Raw genomic sequence first — 21,910 nt, 5'->3', positions numbered from 1 at the left:
GATCGTCATTCCTTCTAGTTTCCCCACAACAAACTTGATGAAATGGAAGGGTTGCAGCGCCTCCAGTTTAGTGTGATTTTCAAAATAAAATGGCGTCTATCACCGCTCGGCGCGCTCACGCTGCCAGGCGGAGACGTGCACGAGTTTAATACCAGAATAGTGGCAACAGAACCAAAAACAGCGGAACAAAGTCAGAAGGAAAAAAAGTGAATTAACTTAAAAACATAACATGACCAGTTTAAAAAGAGTTGACAATTATTGCTCGTTGTTTAAATCATATCTTCACAAACTGATCAAAGTCTGAACCAGAAAAGCTTCTTGGTTTCTTAGTAACAGTTTAACGTAAGTTGAGGAGAAAAGCAGCAGCTTTTACCTTTAACAGGCGTCCAGAACAGAACCACGAAGAAGAGAAAAGTCCAAAATCCTGAACGGCTGGAGAAAATCTCACAGAGACCAACTGGTACCGACATTACAACAGAAATGTTGTCACTTCCTCCCCCTCCCCCTCCCCTCGGAGAGTGTTTCGGAAAGTGTTCCGGAAGTGTTCTCCTCCCCGAGAGGGGAGGAGAACGCAGCCTGAATGCAACCTGAGGTGCGTTCAGGCTCCTGAACGCAGCCTGAATGCAACCTGAGGTGCGTTCAGGCTCCTGAACGCAGCCTGAATGCAACCTTGGAGCCTGAACGCAGGGGGGAAGAGGATCAGGGTTTCGTAGCGCTATGACGTCACAGTGAGTCCAGCGGCAACAACAATAAAACAAATTAATAACGTTAACAGATTATTACCATTAATTATAACATTGTTACTGGGAACCAAACATAACGCTTACTTCACCATTATTTCATCTAAATATTACACTCTTCACTGAACTGATTGACATCAAATCTTGGTCGATTTGATATTTCTTAGCTTAAAATGAGGCTCCAAAATCTACCATTCCTATTTCTGCATGTTTCTTGATGTTTTCCTCCCTTTGGTGCAGTTAGTGGATTTTATAAATATTTAAATGTTTCCTAAAACCTCAGCAGAGTTAAAAGCCACCATGTTGCTCTGCACTAACTTTCCAATTTAACTTCTTGAATTCAGCCACTGTCTCTTTAAGAAGCTCCTTCTCTTTCTGGATTTAGATCTAGACGTCTCTCTACATCTTCCTCTCTTCATGAACACTGGTCTTTATATTTTCTTTGTTCTGTCAGTTTAAAATAATCTTGTCGCTCCATCCTAATCCAACCCAGATTATTTTAGTTTTCCTCTGCAGTACCCAGAGCTGGACACTAGATGTCCCTGTTCATTTGTGTCACAGGATTCAAAGCTGTGACTCATTGATTTTGTCCCATAAACTCCTCATAAACATCAACTCATCTCTGCTGCCAGCCATGATGGAGACATTAGAGGATTTTATATTATAAATGTAGATGTGACATTTTCACCAACGACCACTCTAGGAAGGTTTAAGGAACAATCCATTAATGGAGAAAACCTGCAGCCTCACTGTTAGCTACGGTAGAAGATCTGTGATGCTGTGGGCCTGTCAGAGGATCAGGGAATCTTGTTAGACTGAATGGTTTTGTTGTGCATGTTAGCTTACACAAATATCAATAATTAAGATAAGTTATTACTAATATAATTATTAATAAAAGTGTCTTACAGTTACATAATCAGGTAAAATTATCCCAACACCTTCAGTCTCTTGTTAATAATCTAATGTAACACTACAGGACGTCTGACGCTACAACAATAAACACAAACTGTTTCTCTCCAGAGTATGAGAATTTATTTTACAGAAATAACTCAACCATAAGTACATAAACTACAAATATGCAAGTGAATAATAGAAATCTAAATCTAATCAATATGTTGATGAAAGAACCTGGAATACTGAATAATATGAAGATTATTGAACTAATAGTGATATATGATAAACAGAAATGTGGCAAATCACAATTCAGCAAAGACAAGCATTAGAAAAACAATCAGGATGTTTATTACATCATGTTTCCATCAGATCATCAATACATGGATTTGATCAACATTTGATCTGACACAGCAATAAATGTCGACTTAATCAGGGGTGAATAAAAACCCTTAGATCAGAAACAGGAAGGGGCAGCACCCCAACAAACTCAACAAAACAAACAAGATGATAAAGTTGCTCCATAAAGGCAGCTGATCTCTGATCAGTGAAGAAACAACAAACTGGAACTAAAATACACATTTTAACCACCTGGAGCTCAGATCACTGCTGACTATTTAGTTTTAATAAACTCAACAGAGTCTCCAAAACTCAGAGGCGTAATCCCAGCATACAGAGGCTCAGTGAATCTGGTCTGGACTCTGTGGATCAGAGTCATGGGTCCAGAGACGTTGTAGAAAGACAGAATACCTGCTCTGTGGTCCAGATACACTCCCACTCTGGACAAATTAGAACCTGGTACTGGAGTCACAACGTTGTTGTGATAAAATACGTTACAGACCAGGTGACAATATAAGCACCAAGATTTGTCGTTTTGTCCAAATTCTTCTGATCTGTTCATGTCCTTGTAGGAAACTCCGACACCAACTAGTCTCCCAGTCCACGCCACCTCCCAGTAACAACGTCCAGTCAGACTCTCTCTGCTCAGAACCTGCTTATGAACAGAGAATCTGTCTGGATGATCCGGATAAAACTGTTGCTGTCTTACAGTTTTAGATTTTCTGTTCTTCTTAGATATGAAAGCTTCTTGTGTGCCGTGTTTGGATCCAGAGTGAGTTCTTGGAAATACTGGAATTCACGTCTGGTCTTTGGTTCTGGTTCTGGTTCTGCCAGTAGGACATCCACATCACTTATTGCCAGTTCAATGTTTCTCCATGAGTCTCTCAGGATGTCCTGTAGCTTGTCTCTGAGCTCTGACACAGTTGCTGTCACGTCCTCAATGTGTCTCAGAGGACGGATGTTGATCCTGGATGATCCTGTAGACTCACTGAGTGCTGGCAGTGAGGGGTAGTTGAGGAGAAACTGGGTGTGATCCTCTGTGTGTGAGAGCTGCTCCAGCTCAGCGTCTTTCCTCTTCAGCTCAGTGATCTCCTGCTGCAGCTTCTCCTGAACATCTTTGACTCGACTCACTTCAGTTTCCTGCTGGGATCTGATCTGCTGCTTCACATCAGAGCGTCTTTCCTGGAGGAGACGGATCAGCTCAGTGAAGATCTTCTCACTGTCCTCCACTGCTTTATCAGCAGAGTGATGGCTGCTCCTGTTGAAGCAGCTTCACATCTTTCTCTTGGTCCTGGATTCTCTGATGGATTTGTTGTCGACTCTCCTGGAGCTTCTTCTGCTTCTCATCTCTTTCTGCTTCTGCAGAGGCTGTTTCATAACCATCCATCAACATCTTCATCACCTCATCATGACGAGAGCAGATGCTCTCCATGAGAGTGTTGGATGGATTCACCAGCTTGTGTTTCTTAAATGCAGGTAATTGGTAATGAGTCTGAAGATGATTCTCACAGTAAGTAATCAGACAAACCAGACAGGTTTTAACAGCTTTCATCTTCCTCCCAGTGCAGACATCACAGGCCACATCTCAGGTCCAGCATAGCAGTGTCAGCTGGAGCAGCTTGGAGTCCAGACTTCTTCAGATCCTCCACTAAAGCAGCTAGCATGATGTTTTTCTCCAGGTTGGGCCTCGGTCTGAACTCTTTCCTGCACTGAGGGCAGCTGTAGTTTCTCCTCTGATCTTCTCCATCCCAGTGGTCTTTAACACACTTCATACAGTAACTGTGTCCACAGGGAATAGTCACCGGATCCTTCAGTTGTTCCAAACAGATGGAACAAGACAAGTTTTCTTCGTCTAGTTGAACTCCTCCCTGCGCCATTTCAGCTCTCAGTAACAACTGCGTAGTTTCCTCGTCTGCAGAACAACAGCTGTAGGCTCTGATCTAAACATCATGTGTTGCTGCAGTGAATGAGAACTGGAAGCTGTTAGCCTTAGCAGGAAACGTCCAGATCTGAAGAGGAGGGAACAGAGATGTGTTGGCAGGATGCAGACTAGGAGGAGTATCAGACCTCCATTTCCAGGAAGAGTCTGGAGGTGTGTCTGTGCTGGGGTCTCTAAGCCGGACTGTTTTCCCAAGTTTCTATGTGGACAGTTACAGAGAGCTGCAACAGAAACCAGAAACGGTTTGTTTATAGAACAGAGATGGTGTTTAAATAATCTTCTTTCTTGGTTTAGGGAATTCTGCTGCTGCTGAATGTTGATTCATTTCATTAATGGAAATGAAAAAACAAGGTTTTGGACTAGAATAATTTAGACTCATGAATATGAGGGTAATTACAGACCCAGATTGGTCTGAACAACTTTTCTCTTAATGAGAGACATCATCATCTGAAAACTGTTTTAAAGAGTGACAAAGAAGTATAAACTGAGGATCACTGTATTCAGACTGCTTGGTGGAATTGGGTTTTCCCATAAATTAAGTCTTAACTTCAAGCCCAGAGCTAACAGAGCAGAGTTTAATAACTGTCTGCACATGTAGAGTTTTACTGATGCATAATGTTCATAAAAGGTGATTTTTTTTAGTGAAAGTTTCCATCTGTATCATATGAAAGCAGCTGGATATGTGGTCCACTGACATTATAGAACTTTTTAAAAATATTTATCAATCAGAAACAGATTATTTTAGTTAGTTGTCATCTTTCATTTTAAACACTTCAAGCTTCCTGGATCCGTATGGAGCGACTCGATTGGTGTTGCTATGGTTTCCTGCCCGACATGAACACTGAACTTTATATTTTATTCTTCTGTCTGTCAGTTTAAAATAATCCAGTAGCTGAAGAAGAGCAGATGATGTTTAATCAGAAGGAAATGTCTCTTTTCTGGACACCTGAAGCATCCCAGTTCATTTTGTTTTCGGCTGCAGTACCGAGCGGTGGCCACTAGATGGCCCTGTTCATCTTCTCTGACTCAGGATTCAAAGCTTTGACTCATCGATTGTAAACTGTATTGATGATGAACTTTTCTCATCACCAGTCTTCAGCCATGTTGGAGGATTTCAGAGCAGATTGAAACAGTTTCATCTCTAATAATTAGAAGTTTTCCATCTCCACAAATCTTACCTTTATATTTTATTCATAAATCTTTGAAGTTTGGAGATGTTTTTATTAAAGTACATTAATTTCCAGAGGTGGAAATCAGATGTTTTTTTCATTCCGTCGCCTTCGATTGATTATTGACAGGCTGATACTGTAATTAATGCACAAATTACCATCATAACATTCTAGAAAAGCGGAAAAATTATCAGGAAAATGTGACTGTATGCTTGATGGAAAGAACTTGTTTTAGTTTTCAACATATTGAAAATCTGATGAAACAGCAAAAACACCAAATAAATAATAAAATTCATGTTTAGTAACATTTCTGTGAACTATTTAGAAAATATTACTAAACATGATCAACTGATTTTAATAATTGATCACAAGGAGACATTTTTCTGGATAGTTTTTATAACTTTTTTATTTAATTTTTATTAAAACATCGACCACCAGAGAGAGACACCAGTCCCATTCATTCATTCATTCATTCATTCATGGAACAAAACATCTAAATACATTCTTAATAACACTGAGGTCTGTTTTCTTTTAGTTTAGTGTCTAAACTCTGATTACCTGTGAAATATTTCAAACAATTATTTTGTGATAAGAACTTAATAGAAAAGCAAATTTCTGTGCCTCAGTTAAAAAATGTGCAAATGTTGAACTGGACTCCTGAACTTTACTGGATACAACTGTATAAGAAAATATTTGTAAAAATCTCCTTTTTTATCTCCCATTAAATTTCATGTATATTCAAAATGCCTGTAAACTGAAAACATGGTGTAAGTCATAATCCTTGTTTGTGTGAAAAATGTGAACCAGGAAGCTGAGTTTGCAGACAAACATGAAGATTTCAGTCTAGAACGTAATGGAGACCCAGACTGAATACATGACTGCTTCCTTTCAAGATGAAGCGATTAACCAGCAAACATGATTCAAACACAAGATTTATTCACAAGCAGGAAGTAGTTTCTTCCATAATCTCCTTCCTGGAGCAAATGACTGGAGGTACAGAGGAAAATCTTCCCAAAAGTTTCCAACTTGAAACAAAGCAGTTTAATTTGAGATCAATGAGGAAATAGCCAAGTTAAAACCAGTGAGGGAACTTCAAATGCTTTCATTTCCAACTCATAATTATATTACGAGTTGTCAATGAAGTCAGTGGCAGTAAATTCTCTGATCACGTGTTCGATTATTAACGATGAAAGAATGTAAATGTCTTTGATGTTCTAGTAAAACCAGGATTGTTTACTACATTGAAGCCAATTAGGAAACACCTGCAGTCATTTTTAGATTGTAGGTTATTTTTAGATTCTAGATTATTTCCCTCACCAGGATTAGTTTATACATTTTATATCTGTTCAGAGAAACTAGACCTTTCCTGGTTCAGGAAACAATGAACAGGAAAAAACATGATGTCATTAAGTATCATAGTGGGAGGAAATGAATTAAAGGAAGCTAACAGGAATTAATGCTGATGGACAAGGAGGTAAAATACAGGAATAAATGGAGAGAAAGTGTAACAGGAACAGGAGGGAGAGAGAGAGCAGCAGGGAACCAGAGGGGCTAATCAGAGGGAAGTAGACGCAGCTGAAAGAAATAAGCAAAGATGAGAAAATTCAAACAAAAAGAAAGAAACACTGATCCTGGGAAACGAGTCCAAAAATAAACAATGAGAATACATGCAGAACCGCAGGAATAAACTAAAAATATGAGTAACAATAAAGCAAAAAACAGGAACAAACAAAAACCAAAGTTATAACATGTAAAGATCGCAGCGCATTTATCTTTTCAAACTCCATTTAAAACAGGATTTGTGGATTTATTGAACATTTTGGACTCATTCATTCATCATCATGTTGTAAAAATGTTGGAGATGAGATAAATATAGGAAGGGAAATGTTAGAGAAGTCTCTGATTTTTGTTGATTACTAAATTACCAGTATATATATAACATTTTAGAAGTTGCTCTCATGAGTAAATGCTTACATAAGCAGTTCAAAAGGTGAAAGCAGGTCACATGAAATCATTCAGTCTCTGTTTTCTGCTGATAATCATGAGCTAAAAATAGAACTGGAGAAACCAGTTTGTGTAGCAGCTAATGGAAAATCAGCAGAAGAAAACTGACGAATGAAACCAGAAACATGATGATTTTAAATACACAGTCAGCAACACATGAAGCTTTGACTTTTGGAGCTGATTTTGTTTCTGGAGGAGGATATTTTACTCCCTACAGTTCAAATGTTGAGTCCCTTTGGTTTCTGTTAAACCTTTTCATCTTAACCTTTATCATCTTAAACTTTATCATCTTAACCTTTGTCCCATTCAGCTTTTTGATTTTTCAGTTTGCTGGATTTATCTGTCATTTGTTTCATCCTTTGCTTTTCTTCTACAAATGCAAAAGGAGCAAAGTCACAAGAGAAAACACAGTGAAACTCATGTAATGGTGGATAAAACAGTTTGTTAATAAACGGTTAATAAGTTTCCTCAGACGCTAAAAACCCCTAAAAGCTTCACTGAGCCTCTGCAGCAGCAGGTTCAGTTCAGTTCAAAGTTCAACTTGCCTCCAGTTTCAGGTCAGGATGGTTCATAATGGGTTGAGTCTCAGATCTCACCAAAGCAGTGAAATGTGTGTGAAATGTCAAACATTAACAGTTTATATGAGAGGGAACAATTTGATCACAAATAACTTGTTTAGAAATTGAATATTATCTTTCATGAAGGTTTGTTTTTTCTTCCTGCCCTCAGATGAGGATTCAGCTTCAGCAACATAAACTACAAGTGAAACTTGTAAATCTGCACGTGAGCCAATAAATGGCAGAAGGATGATTTATGATGCTAAAAATAACCCTCTCTTGTCATTTAGTTAATCAAAGCCGCTTTGATTAGGAGACAGAGAAGATCTTTGTTTTGAAACTGCAAATCAGTGACTATATTATCTCTGAGGGAAACAGATAAGAGTTTCTGTTACAGGAAGAAATTAATGTTGATCTAAATCTGCTCTTTGGGTTTAACATTTTCATCTGTGCTTCGAAATAAAATGGTGTGAAACTGCAAATAAAACTAAATGTAACAAGAAATTCAGTTTTATTGTTAAATTAAAATATCCAATTATGTTTTTATTTTATGAGTTTAGAATAACAAACAGCAAATAGGGAACCAACATTATTTAGCATAATTAGAAAAAACTGAGGGAGATCGTTAATATTTATGCAAAATGAAGAGAAGAAACCTCCTTAAAAAATTAACTAAAATAAGCTGCAGGTCAATAAGATGAAAAAAAAAAGAAATTCAAAGCTAAATGCTAAAACTATCATTTTCTGTTCTGATTTTCAGTTTCTTTAAATAACTTCAAAACTCAACAATTTCTCCATTTACAAGGTGAAAGGTCACAGAACATTTTAGGTCAAACCTCTTATGGTGAAATACATGAAACTTTACTTTAGTGTATGAATTTAGGAGAAAATGGTGTAAAAATCTACAGTTACAAAAATGTGAGGTAATTTTAAGATTGCCTAACATCCACCGATGTTGGAGCATTTAATGACACAAAGTTTATAAAAGCAACCATCTGCCTGTTTTTTCCAGCCTGTTTGATTATAAAACAAATATATTTTGTGATCCTGACAGAGAAACATCAGAACTATGTTATATGAGGTAATTTGTTCAGTGTTTGGGTTCCTGCTACTTCAAGATCCAAATGAAATTTGCAAGCAATCAGAATCAAAAGAGCATCTTCCAAACTCCTAAAGAATAAATAAGATGCAAATATATTTTATAACTGAATTGACGATTTCCTTCTGAGACTTAGTAATGCTATTAGAAACTGTTACATTAATAGTAATAGTTTGGTAAATGACCAGACTAAATTTACTGAAAATAATGAGTTAAAAATTCTTTATGGTATTTTTTCTTTTCTGATAACAGATGGTGTGTCAGAGTTACTGTAACTTTTAGAAACTATTCTGGAACGGTTCAGTTTTGGTAAAACTATTTAATCTCTTTCCTGTGGGTGAAACTGAGCCTCCTGTGTCCATCTGCAGTCAGAAGTTTCTGTATTTAAATTATGTGGCTCAAAGAGTTTCAGCAGAGAAAACAAATGAGTTCTGGGTTCTGCAGCTGCTGGTTTTCTTTGAGACGTTTCTGTGTTTGTAAGTACTTATTCTTAAACAGTATTACAGAAGTGATGTTCTTAACGCCGGCGTTCCACAGGGGCGTGTATCCGGCCCCCAGCTCTACAGCTTCATCACGCACTGCAACACTACTGAGACAAAACTGATCTGATCAGGCAAACTAGCGAAGCACGCTACAATCACATCTAAACCAGAAAACAGAAACTAAGACACCAAACTCCACCTGGGAAACTCTTAGTTTCTCTGAAGCTGTCTGAGAGTTCAAAGGAAGATTTCACTTCACCATTATGTATGAGGATGGATATGAAGGAAACATGTTGGTTCAAAAGGGTTCGAAGTGAAAATCAACCAAACCCAACCTAACCAATAAGATGCAGGACACTCATAAAATAATAATAAACATTTATGGTGAAATTAAGACTCAAAAAATGAAATATATTCAAATGTAAAGCAAAGCAATTCAATAAAAAGTTCAATACTTTCATAGCACCAGTATCTATGCAATACAAAGTGGTAACAAAAAGATGCTAAACAACTGAAAGGACAGCTAGGCTTTAATATATTGAATAAAAAAATTAAAGTTAGGCTTTAATATATTGGATAAAAAATTAAAGTTAGGCTTTAATGTATTGGATAAAATCACAAACTGGCCCAAAAAGTGGGGAGAAGTACCAGAAAAATCCATCAGGACTTATGTTTACACTGAACTTCTAAGCATCAAAAAACATGTGAAAATGTAAAGTTTTGTAACATTTAATGACCATTGAATAATATACACACCCTATTATTATGAATGCTTTGTGTTTCTGGACGCACAGCAGGGAGCCCGGTCTGCATGACGCTGGTTCTCACGTTATCAGCAACTCTCTGGTATCACTGTGGAATAGACGGTCGGGACAGAACCTGCATCTGGGGAAAAGCAAAGAGAGACGAGATAGAAACTGTCTTCACGGTAAATGAGTCCTATTTACATAAATTAACAGATAAAGTCTTGAGGCTTTCAGGGGATTTCTGCTCTGTAGATGTGCAGTTTTATTAATCATATTTTCTAATTATGAATCTCCTGAGGAAGTGCAGAGAGTTTGGTCAGTCTTTCTAAATGTCGCTGTGCTAAAGGTCAGCTATGCTAGCTTGACTATGACAACTGTAAGATGTAGATGAGATGTGGAATTGCTTTGGTTCAGTTAACACAGACCTAAACACCAACTCTCTGAGATCATCAGGGGTTTAAATTAGCTAATCAGCCACCACAGTGTTAGCTTAGCTAATAGCAGTGGTAGCTAATCTACCACAGCTATCACTTATTAATAATCGCAAAGGTCTAAAAACATAAAACTATAACAGACTGATGTTCTGTTCTTTGCGTGGGAAATGTTTGAGTGTTTTCTGTGTTAAATCCTGAAACATAAAGTGTTATTGTTGTCAGTTGTTAAGACAACTAGTCTGCTTGTAACAGTTTAGATTTTCTTTAAAGGTTTTTCTGCATTAGTTTTTCCTTCGCTGTGGCGCACTGCACTAAATTAATAACAATATCTTCATCTCCAGGTTTCCTTCAGCTAACTGAGTTATTCTCCGGCGGTTAAAGAGGAAAAGAATCGTCTTTTTGCCCTCCAGCATTGTGCACATGTGCAAAGTTTCTAAATGTGACAATAACATGCACAGGGTCTGTACTGTGTGCACCATCCATCTAAACCACATGATCTCTCTAAAACCAGACGCTTCCACTCAGGTTAATCATTTCTAATCCACAAATTTATCTAAAGGTTTATTTCAAATCTTATTAAGAAAATAATCAGTTGCAATAATGGTTATTTGACCTGCTTTATTTGTTGCTGTACTTCATGCCGCTTGTTGTAGGAACTGTTACCAGGGTGATGGACACGCCTCTTGTCATCATAGTTATGTTCTTCCTGTTTTATGAACGTCAACAAAGGCGTGCTGTCTGCGTGGGATGACGGAATGAAGGGAACTGAGCTTTGGAAACTGAATCAAAGTTCAGTTTGTAAACCATGTCAGAGGTGACCTCCTCTGAGGCCGTGATGCATTCAGGGACGTTTGTTCATCTCAGTGTTTCCAGAGAGCGATGTCGACTCACCAGTGATTCTCTGAGGCTTCCTGTCCTGTGAGATGGTGACTTCAGTGTAGGACACAGAACGGTTCACTCCACCTGCACAAAACAACCAATCATGGTGACGGCCGGACAGGGTCAAAGTTCAACATTTATCCTACGAAGCTGAAATGCTGTCATCAGATTATAGGTCAAAGTTCATGAATGGTTTCTTGTGTCTCACAGAAGCAATAAAAACTGATAAAGTCACTGAACCAGGATCTGTTGCAGTTTCATGATTTTATTGCCTTGACAGTAAAAATTTGTCTCTTAAACTAAGTTGTTGTTTCTATGTTGAAAAGTGTATAAAATAAAGTTTAAAGTAGTTTATTACTTGGTTTTGCTTTGGTAGATAAATGTTTTATTAAAATACTTTGTAGCGGATATTTATTTCTCAGTAGGTCTAAAGTGTGTATGATGTCACTAAACCTTTCACAGAGAACATTTCAGGTTTTTAATTTATTTTTAATTTAAGTCTCAGTTTGAATCAGTCTCAGCTGACAAAAGTGCTTACACTGCAAAAACACAAAACTCCTAAACATCAAGTATTTCTGTCTAGTTACTACAGCAAATATGTTAACAAAGTTGAACTAAGATAATGACATTTTCCCATATTTTAAGTGAAAAAAATTTCCATTGGAATTTTTTTTGTCAATATTAAAAGTTAACAAAAAGCTATGATATCTTGATGAAAATTTACTTGTATGTTAGTTTTGTCTTATTTAAAGTGTTTGAAGATGTTTGCACCAGAAACTGACAAAAATACTTGATAAGATTTTGTGGGTTTTTTTGTTGTTTTTTTAAACCCATTTTCAGCTGTGAGTAAAAATATAGACTAAAGTATTGCAGATGACTCACACTGAGGGTTAAAGATGGAGTATGACATCATAGTTTACTCACACTGAGGGTTAAAGATGGAGTATGACATCATAGTTTACTCACACACAGCGTCGTACCTGTCTATGCATCCTAAGTATTCCAACTATTAAAACTCTTCCATGCAGGTCAATGAGGCATTTCAGTGACATAAGTGACATCAGTGTCTTAATTGGCCTCTAAATTGTGTTAGGTGTGAACCCGAGTTCATTTTTAGCCTTGAGATAAAATTCCTTTTATAGAAAAGCATCAGACAGTGACAACAGCATCCAGGGAGATGACATGAAAACACACCAAAGCAAGAAATATGTTTAGTTTTTCACGTCACTCATCGTTGTGAGGTGGAGCAACACAGAGTTAATAATAACCTCAGATGTTATCAGCAGAGATATGAATATAAAAATATTAAAACCTACGCAGTAAAAACCTGCTGCGTCAAAGATAATCACATTTCATGTTTGACATTTAACGCCCTTCGTTCTTTCACCTCCATAATAAAAGACATATTTGACATTTCTTTATTTAGACGTCAGATGGAGCTGCTGTTGTCACGGCACAGACTGAGAAAAAAGAAATCAGCAAGAAGAAAAACCTGAATCAAGACAAACAGGATTGAAATGAAACAGGCTGGAACATTAACTGTCACTTTCTGCTCTGTTCAGCACATATGTAATTAAATTTAACCTAGGATGAGACCTCATGCCTCATGTTTTCATTTCCTCAGTGAGAAAATAACATGTTTCTAAAATAAATCACTTCAGAAATGCTGAGGTTCAGTCGGTGCAGACCTTAAATAACCTCATGTGGTTTAAGTTTAACATCAGCATCAATGTTTCCCCTGTTAGTTTATGCTCAGAAATGCCTTGTGGTGGGAACTAAAAGTGACTAAAACAAAAACTAAACAACATTGAAGAGAATCATTTACAATGTGACAATTCATATTGTCTTTAGTGTTGACTTTTTCAGATTTAGACATTTTATAGCTACATTTATTTCCAGGAACATGAAGAAAATATAGAAAAAATGACTTCAGACTTTGAGGATGAAATATTTACATCAGTTTTTGATTTAGTGAATTAACACATTGTGAAATTTAAGTTTTAAAATCTCCAACCTCAAACTTTCTACAGTTCTGCAAAGCAGCAGAGATGCTTTCATGAACCAAAAGAAAATCAGAGAGTTAAGATTCAAAACGTAGATTTCTTCCATTTGTTTTCTGTAAACATTAAAAACCTCAAACACTCAAAACCACGTTAACAGTGTTAACAGATAAACCCAGAATGACTCACATCTCTGCCAGATTTACATTTACAAAATGTCATTAAACCGAGAATTTTGACCAGGATGCTAACGGGTTTGGACCTCAAACCTCTCAGCGTTTGAGATCGGACCGCTAAGAGTCGTTAACTTTAAGTAAAATGACTCTTAGAAGCTAAATCAGTCTGCATAATTAGCTGCAGGTCTCAGAGCTTCTCGTTTCACGTAAACTCCTCCGTTTGTTCCCCTCCCTGCTTCTGACACCTGAACACAGAAGCAGCAGGAAGTGAAATTTCTGAGTGTTTACTTGAAAACACACTGACCTTTGTGGTTTCTCCAGTGGCAGAGCAAGATCAGCGCAATCAACAACAAAAGGCCGGCCACAACAGGAAGTAGTACGAATGCAATGGGAGCTGTAGGCGTTTGAGGCCTGCGCCCTTTAAAACACAAAGATAGCAGGTTAGCTGGCCTACATACAAACAATACCATCATCTCTGCGCAAATGAAGGCGGCAGATAAAACCCACTGCTCTGAACTCCAGAGATCACGTCCTTTTCACATTTATCGATGAAAACAATTTAATTTCTTTCTGTTAAATCATATTTAATGATGATTCAGGTGGTTAATAATCTGGTAATTCAGTTTCTAAATGCAAATTATAAGTCATATCAAGAATCTTTAAATAGTTTTAATTTACCCCAAATTCAAATCAACTGGATTCACACAGCCTAAGCATTTTATTCATTAGAATCAATCAACACATTTTAGAAAAAGAATAAGAAATAAAAAATTTTACAAATTTACACAAGTCAAGACTGCAATTTTGTGCATATTAATTAAAAAAACAGACTGACTTTTGGCACTATTGTCTTCCATAAATATGTCTCACCTCTTACATCCAGCCAGATTTCTGCTGATTCTCCGACTCCAGAGGCGTTACATCTATAAAATCCTTCATCAGATTTAGAAACGCTCTGGATGGTGAAGGTTCCCGTCGAGCTGTTCCCGACCAGAACCCCGTTTCTATAGAAAGCAGTGAGATTGGAGGATAACGGTGGCCTGAACCTGCAGTGAAGCGTCAGGGCTTCTCCTTCATTAACTGGATGTCCAGGACTCTGCAGGATCAGAGGTTCATCTGAGAAACAAAACGTGAAAGAAACGAGTTTTAAATGAGTCAGAAAAAAATCTATGAGCATTTTTATCTCCTGCATATGAAAAAACAAAGAAAGAAAATTACCTAAGTTTGCAGTTCCGGTATTTCCATTAAATAATTAATGTTAATAAAATCAGACCTGAATAAGTTTGTTCACACAATAAGACATTAAAAACGCCACGCCCTCATCATCATACCACTTCCTGTTTTCTTCTTTGTCTTTCCCACCAATAGGAACATCCGGTTGTTGATCACAATTTATGAAAAAAGTTTTCTCACTGCAGCTTTATGAAATATACAAATTTTATAGTCTGAAAAACAAACAACATGGTGACAAAACGTTTTCATAGAAAACTCGTCCATTTTGAAAGTGCCGTGTTTTATTAAGCTCTTTTTTTATTATTATTTCAATTTGAACAATTAGATGATCACAGTCAAGTTTTTGACTTTACAGATTCAAGATTTTTCTCTCTATAAACATTTTATAGATTTTCAGCTTTTAGCTTGTTGCTCTGATTACATGAGAATCAACAGAAATCGGGTCGAAACTCTTCCGATGTTTCATCATGAAATAAATTTGGCGGTAATGTGAGACGGAGACGTTTCAGGAACCAAACTTTAACTGAAGCTTTTCTGTCTGCCAGACCACAAACAGGTCGGCCTGAATCAGTTACAGCGAAGAATCAGATCAGATCAGCTTCTGCTCACGTTTAACCCACCTGTTATGCTGATGTTGACTGAACCGCTGCGTTCGCCTGCTGCAGATTCACACCAGTAAACTCCAGAGTCTAATTCATACAGCTCACTAAGTTGCATTTCAGATTCATTATGTGAGTTAAATATGAGGGACAGAGTCTATTTATTTGTTTGGATGTATTTCTCCAGACTCTCCACTCAGTCGATTTTCCTTCACAGCTCAGAGTGACAGACTCATACCGGAAGAACTGGGATCTGCTGGGGAAAAGCCTCAGACAAACTGCAAAGAGGAGAAAAACCTTCAGAGAGGAAAAGTTTTCACACCGTTTCTGATTGAGTAAAACAGAAAAACAATAAAATATCATTGCTTTATTTTGTCTGCTGCCGTTTTGAAGCATCAGTCAAGTTTTCACAAAATGCTGATTCACATTCATGACAGACTCAACGACTGAAGCTGATATAATCGATTTGATCTGATGCAACAATAACCATCAAAGAGGAAACACCAAAGCAGGAAACTCTCCGATCTTCATGTTTCCCACAAATAAAGAACTCAATTAGCTGAAGATGTTTACATTTTAGTTTTCATTTTAGTTCAGAGAGAGCAAAACATTCAGATCTTAGCATCAGAGAAATGCGTCTTTAGTTACTTCTAGTTAAAAACTAAAAAATAAAATAAAAATCTAAAACATGAGTTTTAGAGTCAATGAACCAGAAGATGAATCGCAGATAAAAGTCTTTAAATTACGTTAAAAATGATCTTTACTCACCAGCAAGCGCAGAGAGCTGCTATCTCCATCCTGAGCCGCTGCACTGAGGCGCCTCGCCATCGGGGGTTTCATCATCACACCTCTGATGACTGTGTCAAACACACCACAGCTTCCTGCTAACGCGATCAACTCCAGGTACAAATATGTGAGCATCTTGTTTGTGCAGGAGCTGTGAAAAAAGAAGAGAGAAACGCTGAGAAGCTCAGAAAAGGTCAAACATTTTGGTGCACCAGGCTGCAGGAAGTGGTCAGAAAAGGTGCCAGGCCAGGAGCATGCAGAAAGTGATGCAACTTACAGCCTGAGGTGAACGAAGCTTCGTCTGGTGCTGACCCAAACATTTAACTAAAACTGCTTTACAAGTTAAATAAGATGTGATGTTTTACTTCAAAATGTTCAGTGATTAATCTATATGCTGCTTTTATTTCTCAAAAGCTTTAAAGAGTGACGGGGCTCTTTAAAGGCTGACTGTTCAAGTGTCACAATAAACTATGATGTGATATGAAAGTTAATTTACTGCTGTAATTAAATACAAATAGAAATTCACTAAATCAACACAAACTGTTTCATTTTCAACTGATTATTTCTACTATGATTACAGCAAAACCCAGTTTGTTTTCAGGAATTATAATAAACCAGAGGATCAATAAAATGCTTTAAACAGAAATATCAACCCACAGAAAATGATCTCGATCAGAACGTGTTCAATGTTTGGCTGTGACTTTCTGTTTCAGAGCAGAGCAACATGGTGGCTTTTGACTCTGCTGAGGTTTTTAGGAAACCATAAAATTATTTATAAAATCACACTAACTGCACTAGAAGGGAGGAAAACATCAAGAAGCATGCAGAAATAGGAATGGTAGATTTTGGAGCCTCATTTTAAGCTAAGAAATATCAAATCAACCAAGATTTGATGTCAAATCAGTTCAGTGAAGAGTGTAATATTTAGATGAAATAATGGTGAAGTAAGCGTTATGTTTGGTTCCCAGTAACAATGTTTATAATTAATGGTAATAATCTGTTAATGTTATTAATCTGTTTTATTGTTGTTGTTGCAGCTGGACTCACTGTGATGTCATAACGCTACCAAACCCTGCTCCTCTTCCCCTGCGTTCAGGCTGCGTTCAGGAGCCTGAACGCACCTCAGGTTGCGTTCAGGAGCAGCCTGATGAACAAATTGACCTCGATGAGAAACTTTGGCTCCATGGTAGCGGTTGCTCTCTGCTGTTGTGGATCCGGTGGCTGATCTCCATCCGTCAGGCTAACGGCCTGAAGCTAGCGCCTGAAGCTAGCCGCCTGATATAATCTAAAGGCTCTGAAAGAGGCTGACTGATCATGAAGTGGTTTTCCTTCTGCTGTTGAGGCGCACAGCGCTGAAACCACAGCTCTGAGTCTGACACGCCGCCATCCAACCAGAGCGGCGGCCATGTTTGCTCTGATCAGACTCAACCAGTTTACCTGTCAACTGTATTTATTCAGTTACAGTTTGTTAATTATATTGTTTTGCTTTTCTTGTTGTGCTGAACTGTGTGAGTTAATAAAGCTGGAGAGTCGAATTCACTCTTTGTTTAGAGTTTTACTTTAAAGTTGTGACTAACTTTGGTTGAAAAGTGAGGATTCAGTAATGTGAGTGTGTTTGTTTTATTTCTGGTTTTCCTTCATTTTTAGCAATAATAAAATATATCTGGACAGACTTTAAACTTATTGTAGCGCCTCCTTGTTGGTGACCATAAGTCCATTAAATCAGCTACTGATCACAACATTATTAACTTGTCCAAATGGTAGGTCAATGTTTCTTATTCAGTAAATTATTTCTGAAACATTTTATTAATATAGTGTTTCATTTTCTCTTCTGCTTTCTGAACTGGGTTTTTAAACTCCTACCATTTGATCTTAGTGGTTTCAAAGATGCCTCATTAACCAATTCTCAAATCAAACCTTGGTTTCTTTTTTACTATTATTTTTTTCATGATTTATTAGTTTTTATTATTCTCTTCTCTACTTTTAATAGCTTAGTTTTTGTTTGCCTGGTTAAAGAGTTTGTTGACTGAGATATTTTTTATATATACAGTATATAAATTCTGATATATTGGAGAGAAATTGTTATTTTTCATATGTGTAGGTGACTTCAAACAAGTCATGTGGTTAAAAACACGTGGAGACTTTCGCTTCTGTAGGGAATCCCGTGACGTCATAGCTGACGGGGAGATGCCATGACTAACTGGGAGTGGCTGGGATAAATATTAATATCTCTCAGTGTCACGCTGTCGCTCTCTGTTTACATTTTTGTTTTTCCTGTTGAAGCAGACCCTGATGTTTGTGGAAAACAAACATGCAAAGACATTCACCCGGACTTCTGTCTGGTTTGGTTTTTGCACTTTAAGTGACATTTAAATCACGATGCAGAAATGTAAATCTCCTTTAGAAACAGAGTAAAACTTTAGATTCTTAAAGTCATAATAAACAAATCAAAACAGCTCAGCTCTGTTGTTAACTAAAATGCTCAAACTATAAGTTGATAAAACGTTCCTCCTGAGTCTGTCTGTCCTGAACAGTAATCTAGAAACAAGTGGTCAGATCTTACCTTCATGCTGTAAAACACCAAATAAACCACAGAGAGGGAAGTAGGTCTGTCCCAGCAGCAACAGCAGCGCCTCTGTGATAACCCTGTTCTGATTGGCTGAAACCAACCAAAACAGAAACTCCAGGATATTATCTCAAATTTTGTTTTTTGTTTTTCCATTCTGGGAAAAAATACCCAAATTAAACAGAAAACCAGAGTAATATGTTTTTGTTTTTGTTTCTTTGCTTTTGGGTTTTTTTCTTGTTTTCCCCCAAAATCTCCATTAAAGTTGATAAACACACATGTAAAGAATCTCTAACGGGAATAGAGGAAAAAACATCAAACAAAAATATAAAATCAAAAGGATAAAAGAAGAAAGACACAAACAGGAAAATAAATAAATCTCCCAACAATGTAGAAACAATTCAACCAATAATAGATTGAAAGCTAAATCTAACATGAACCTATGATAAATAAACATTATCTTCTTTCTATGTTTGTTATGTAAACCTGCAGCATCAGGTAGTAAATCAACAATTGAACTTTGCTATTAGTAATAATAACCTGATAAATAATAAATGTTATTTATTTAGCTGTAAAGCACTACAAACTATAGAGCAGCTTAACAACCTGAAGTTGATAAAAACTCCGAGTTGTCTCAGTCCTTCTCTCCAGAGCTGCTACGTCATGAAGTCCAGGATGTCGAGGCTCTGATTGGCTGTTGCTCTATGACTAATCGCGGTTTGTATTGTTGTGTTGCTATGGTTCCGTAGCTCCGCCCATTACGTATAAAAGGTAAGCGTCAGTCGTTTCCGTAGCAGTTCAGTGAAACTCCGGTTCGGCAGAGGAAGTGACCATATTTCTGTTGTAATGTCGGTACCAGTTGGTCTCTGTGAGATTTTCTTCAGCCGTTCAGGATTTTGGACTTTTATCTTCTTCGTGGTTCTGCTCTGGACGCCTGTTAAAGGTAAACGTTGCTGCTTTTCTCCTCAACTTAAGTTAAACTGGTACTAAACAACCAGAAGCGTCTCCATTCCAACTTTCATTCATTGATTCTTTAAACAGCGAACAATGAATGACTCAGCTGTTTCTAGACGGTCTGTCCGTCTCTGTTTTCATTTTTAAGTAACTTATTTGTGTCTTTGTTTTCCTCTGACCTCATTCTGCTGTTTATACTTATATTATTAAACAGAAAACTCACGGACTCTGAACATTGACCGTCATGCACTGCGACGTCCTGACGGTTCAAATTGTTTCACGTTGGTTGATTAAAAGTCTTCAAATCTGAAGATAAAGAAAAACTTCATAAACTTTGTTAGAGATTAAGAAAACTTTAAAAAATCCGCTATTTTTGATATTAAATCGTTTCCGCCGGTTGTCCGATAAAAATGGTTCTGACTTTTATTTGTAAGTGATGCTTTCCATTATTTAATGATTACTATTGACATCAAATAATCAATAATAAATACTGATAGCACATGTTAGTGCCATCAGCATGTCAACATGTGCTGACTCACCTGCTGACTCACCATATCAGCTGATTGCTGATATCAATCAGCTGATGCATAATTAATTAATTATGCATAATTAATTAACGAATAATTAATTATGCATTAAAATATTGATATCAGCAATAATTAATGCATATAGAGCTTAGTCAAAGTCATAAGTGGGTGTGACATCATGTCTTAAATGAAAATGAAATAATCTATCCAATTTATTTTCATTCTTTTTGCTCTCTCTTTTGTTTTTGTTTTTTTTAAGAAATTGCAAATGACAGAAAATATTTTTCAGTTGGACCACAATGTATTAGGGTCTGGTTACAAGAATTATTCTCTAATTATGAGAATATAGATTTAATATTAGAATAATTAAAATGCAAGTTTTACCAGAACCTCTTAAAATTGTGAGAACTCGTGTTGGAGTTCTAATAAAATCTCCTAATATTACCATTTTATTTTGGTAATATTAAAAATAAAATACTAATATTTTATTTTTAATAAATCCATTCTTTTGTCAAATAACTTTATTCTCGTATTATGACAACTGTATTTTTTAATATTATGGCTTCTTCAGATTTACTGTAATACAGACCACAATAAGAGATTCTTCCTTCCAGGATCCATCACAATCTTCAATAACTCCTTCTAGAATATGAAGTGATGAGTTACAACATTTAGTTTTCCCTTGGGATCAATAACATATTTTTGAATTATTTCTTCATTCTAGTATAAAAGAGAAAAAAATCTTTATAACAGTTCTGGGTGCTGACATCACACTGAACAATGGAAACGTTCGGAGTGAGTTGGTGGGATGAGGGAGTCCAAATTTACCAAAATGTAAATGTAAAAACCCAATCGCTTTTTAACTGATAAAATGGATGGAAAACTTGGGCTTTTAGCTCAGGGAAAATATTCAAATTAAAAGCAAAGCTTTAGAGGAGGAGCTACTGGAGAACAGAATTAATGCAATGATTTAAATGACAAAATAATTAAAATGATTGTTGATTCAGGTAAGAGCAAATGGAGCTTAACGATTTCGCTTGGATAAAAAGCGAAATCGTTTTTATCGGAAATCGGAATCTGCCAGAAAATTTTCTGGCAGATTCCAGAAAATTCCAGATTTTCTGGCAGATTCCCCTAAAAGCTGCTTATGTTACAAACTTCCTGGAGAAAACCTGGTGGAAACCTGATCCTCCACAGGTGGATCATGTTTCTTTCTGTGGGGATTTCCACTCTTGGGGGAACTACCCTGAAGTTTCAGGGATTTACTTTAATCTCATGATCATGTTTATGAAACCTAATAAAATCTTCCCTGTGTCCAGGGAGCCTCCATCTGATTGGTTCCTCTCAGCCAATCGTAGCTGCGCCTGGAGATGATGTCATCCTCCCGTGTCGTGTGGATCCTGAGTGGGACGCTGTGGGGATGACGGTGGAGTGGTCCCGACCGGACCTGAGACCGTCCGGCCCTCAGAAGCGTGTGGAGTACGTGTTCGTGTACCGCTTCAGGAAGACGGACCGAGACATGATGATGGACACGTACATCCAGCGGACGTCTCTGTCCCAGGACGGCCTGCGGCGAGGAGACTTGTCTCTGACCATCCGGAACGTCAGCCTGCAGGACCACGGCAGGTTCCGGTGTTTCATCCCACGCCTCGGGATCGAAGCAGAACTTCTGCTTGTTGTTGGTGAGGAACGGGTCCAAACTGCAGGTTCTGATCTGGATCTGTTGGAGTTTTTCTCATAAATCCTGTATTGTTGCTGCTTCAGATCCAAACGTTGTTTCTACGACGGCA

The 21,910-nt window shown here is 37.3% G+C and overlaps 2 protein-coding genes and 1 pseudogene across 3 annotated transcripts in view; 1 reads left to right on the top strand and 2 right to left on the bottom strand.

Annotated features, from left to right (window-relative positions):
• Positions 1-1,961: 1,961 nt before the first annotated feature.
• LOC129376579 (E3 ubiquitin/ISG15 ligase TRIM25-like) lies at positions 1,962-3,847 on the bottom strand (annotated as a pseudogene).
• A 5,737-nt stretch (positions 3,848-9,584) lies between these two features.
• On the bottom strand, positions 9,585-15,372 carry LOC129376589 (Fc receptor-like A). Of its 2 annotated transcripts, XR_008607785.1 has the most exons (5): positions 15,309-15,372; positions 14,326-14,571; positions 13,760-13,873; positions 11,292-11,363; positions 9,585-10,105 (listed from the first exon to the last, which is right to left on the bottom strand). XR_008607785.1 is itself a non-coding variant. In XM_055056187.1 (4 exons), the coding sequence occupies exons 1-4, from the start codon at positions 14,645-14,647 to the stop codon at positions 10,053-10,055; spliced, it is 561 nt and encodes a 186-aa protein (XP_054912162.1). In that variant the 5' UTR covers positions 14,648-14,860; the 3' UTR covers positions 9,585-10,052. The 2 variants fall into 2 exon arrangements, 1 of the variants encoding a protein (XP_054912162.1); XM_055056187.1 differs by lacking the exon at positions 15,309-15,372 and having other exon boundaries at positions 14,326-14,860.
• A 4,080-nt stretch (positions 15,373-19,452) lies between these two features.
• LOC129376583 (uncharacterized) overlaps positions 19,453-21,910 on the top strand; it is a 4,377-nt gene continuing 1,919 nt past the window's right edge. Inside the window, exons 1-3 of the mRNA XM_055056178.1 lie at positions 19,453-19,582; positions 21,440-21,802; positions 21,885-21,910. The exon at positions 21,885-21,910 is cut by the window's right edge and continues 70 nt beyond it. Of these exons, the coding sequence (XP_054912153.1) occupies positions 19,486-19,582; positions 21,440-21,802; positions 21,885-21,910 (486 nt within the window). The 5' untranslated portion in view covers positions 19,453-19,485. The remainder of the gene's footprint in view (positions 19,583-21,439; positions 21,803-21,884) is intronic.

This window comes from Poeciliopsis prolifica, unplaced genomic scaffold (genome assembly GCF_027474105.1).
Source record: "Poeciliopsis prolifica strain line A6 unplaced genomic scaffold, Auburn_PproV2 SCAFFOLD044, whole genome shotgun sequence".
NCBI classification, from domain to species: Eukaryota; Metazoa; Chordata; class Actinopteri; order Cyprinodontiformes; family Poeciliidae; genus Poeciliopsis; species Poeciliopsis prolifica.
This window is presented reverse-complemented; position numbering and strand designations above follow the sequence as displayed.

Excerpts from the sequence above, each read along its gene's own strand:
- LOC129376589 (XM_055056187.1), bottom strand. The coding sequence starts at position 14,647 with ATGCAGGAGATAAAAATGCTCATAGATTTTTTTCTGACTCATTTAAAA. Across the intron at positions 13,874-14,325 it reads AATCTGGCTGGATGTAAGAG|GGCGCAGGCCTCAAACGCCT; the intron begins GTGAGACATATT and ends TGTGTTTTAAAG. Across the intron at positions 11,364-13,759 it reads CCACTGGAGAAACCACAAAG|GTGGAGTGAACCGTTCTGTG; the intron begins GTCAGTGTGTTT and ends TGTTTTGTGCAG.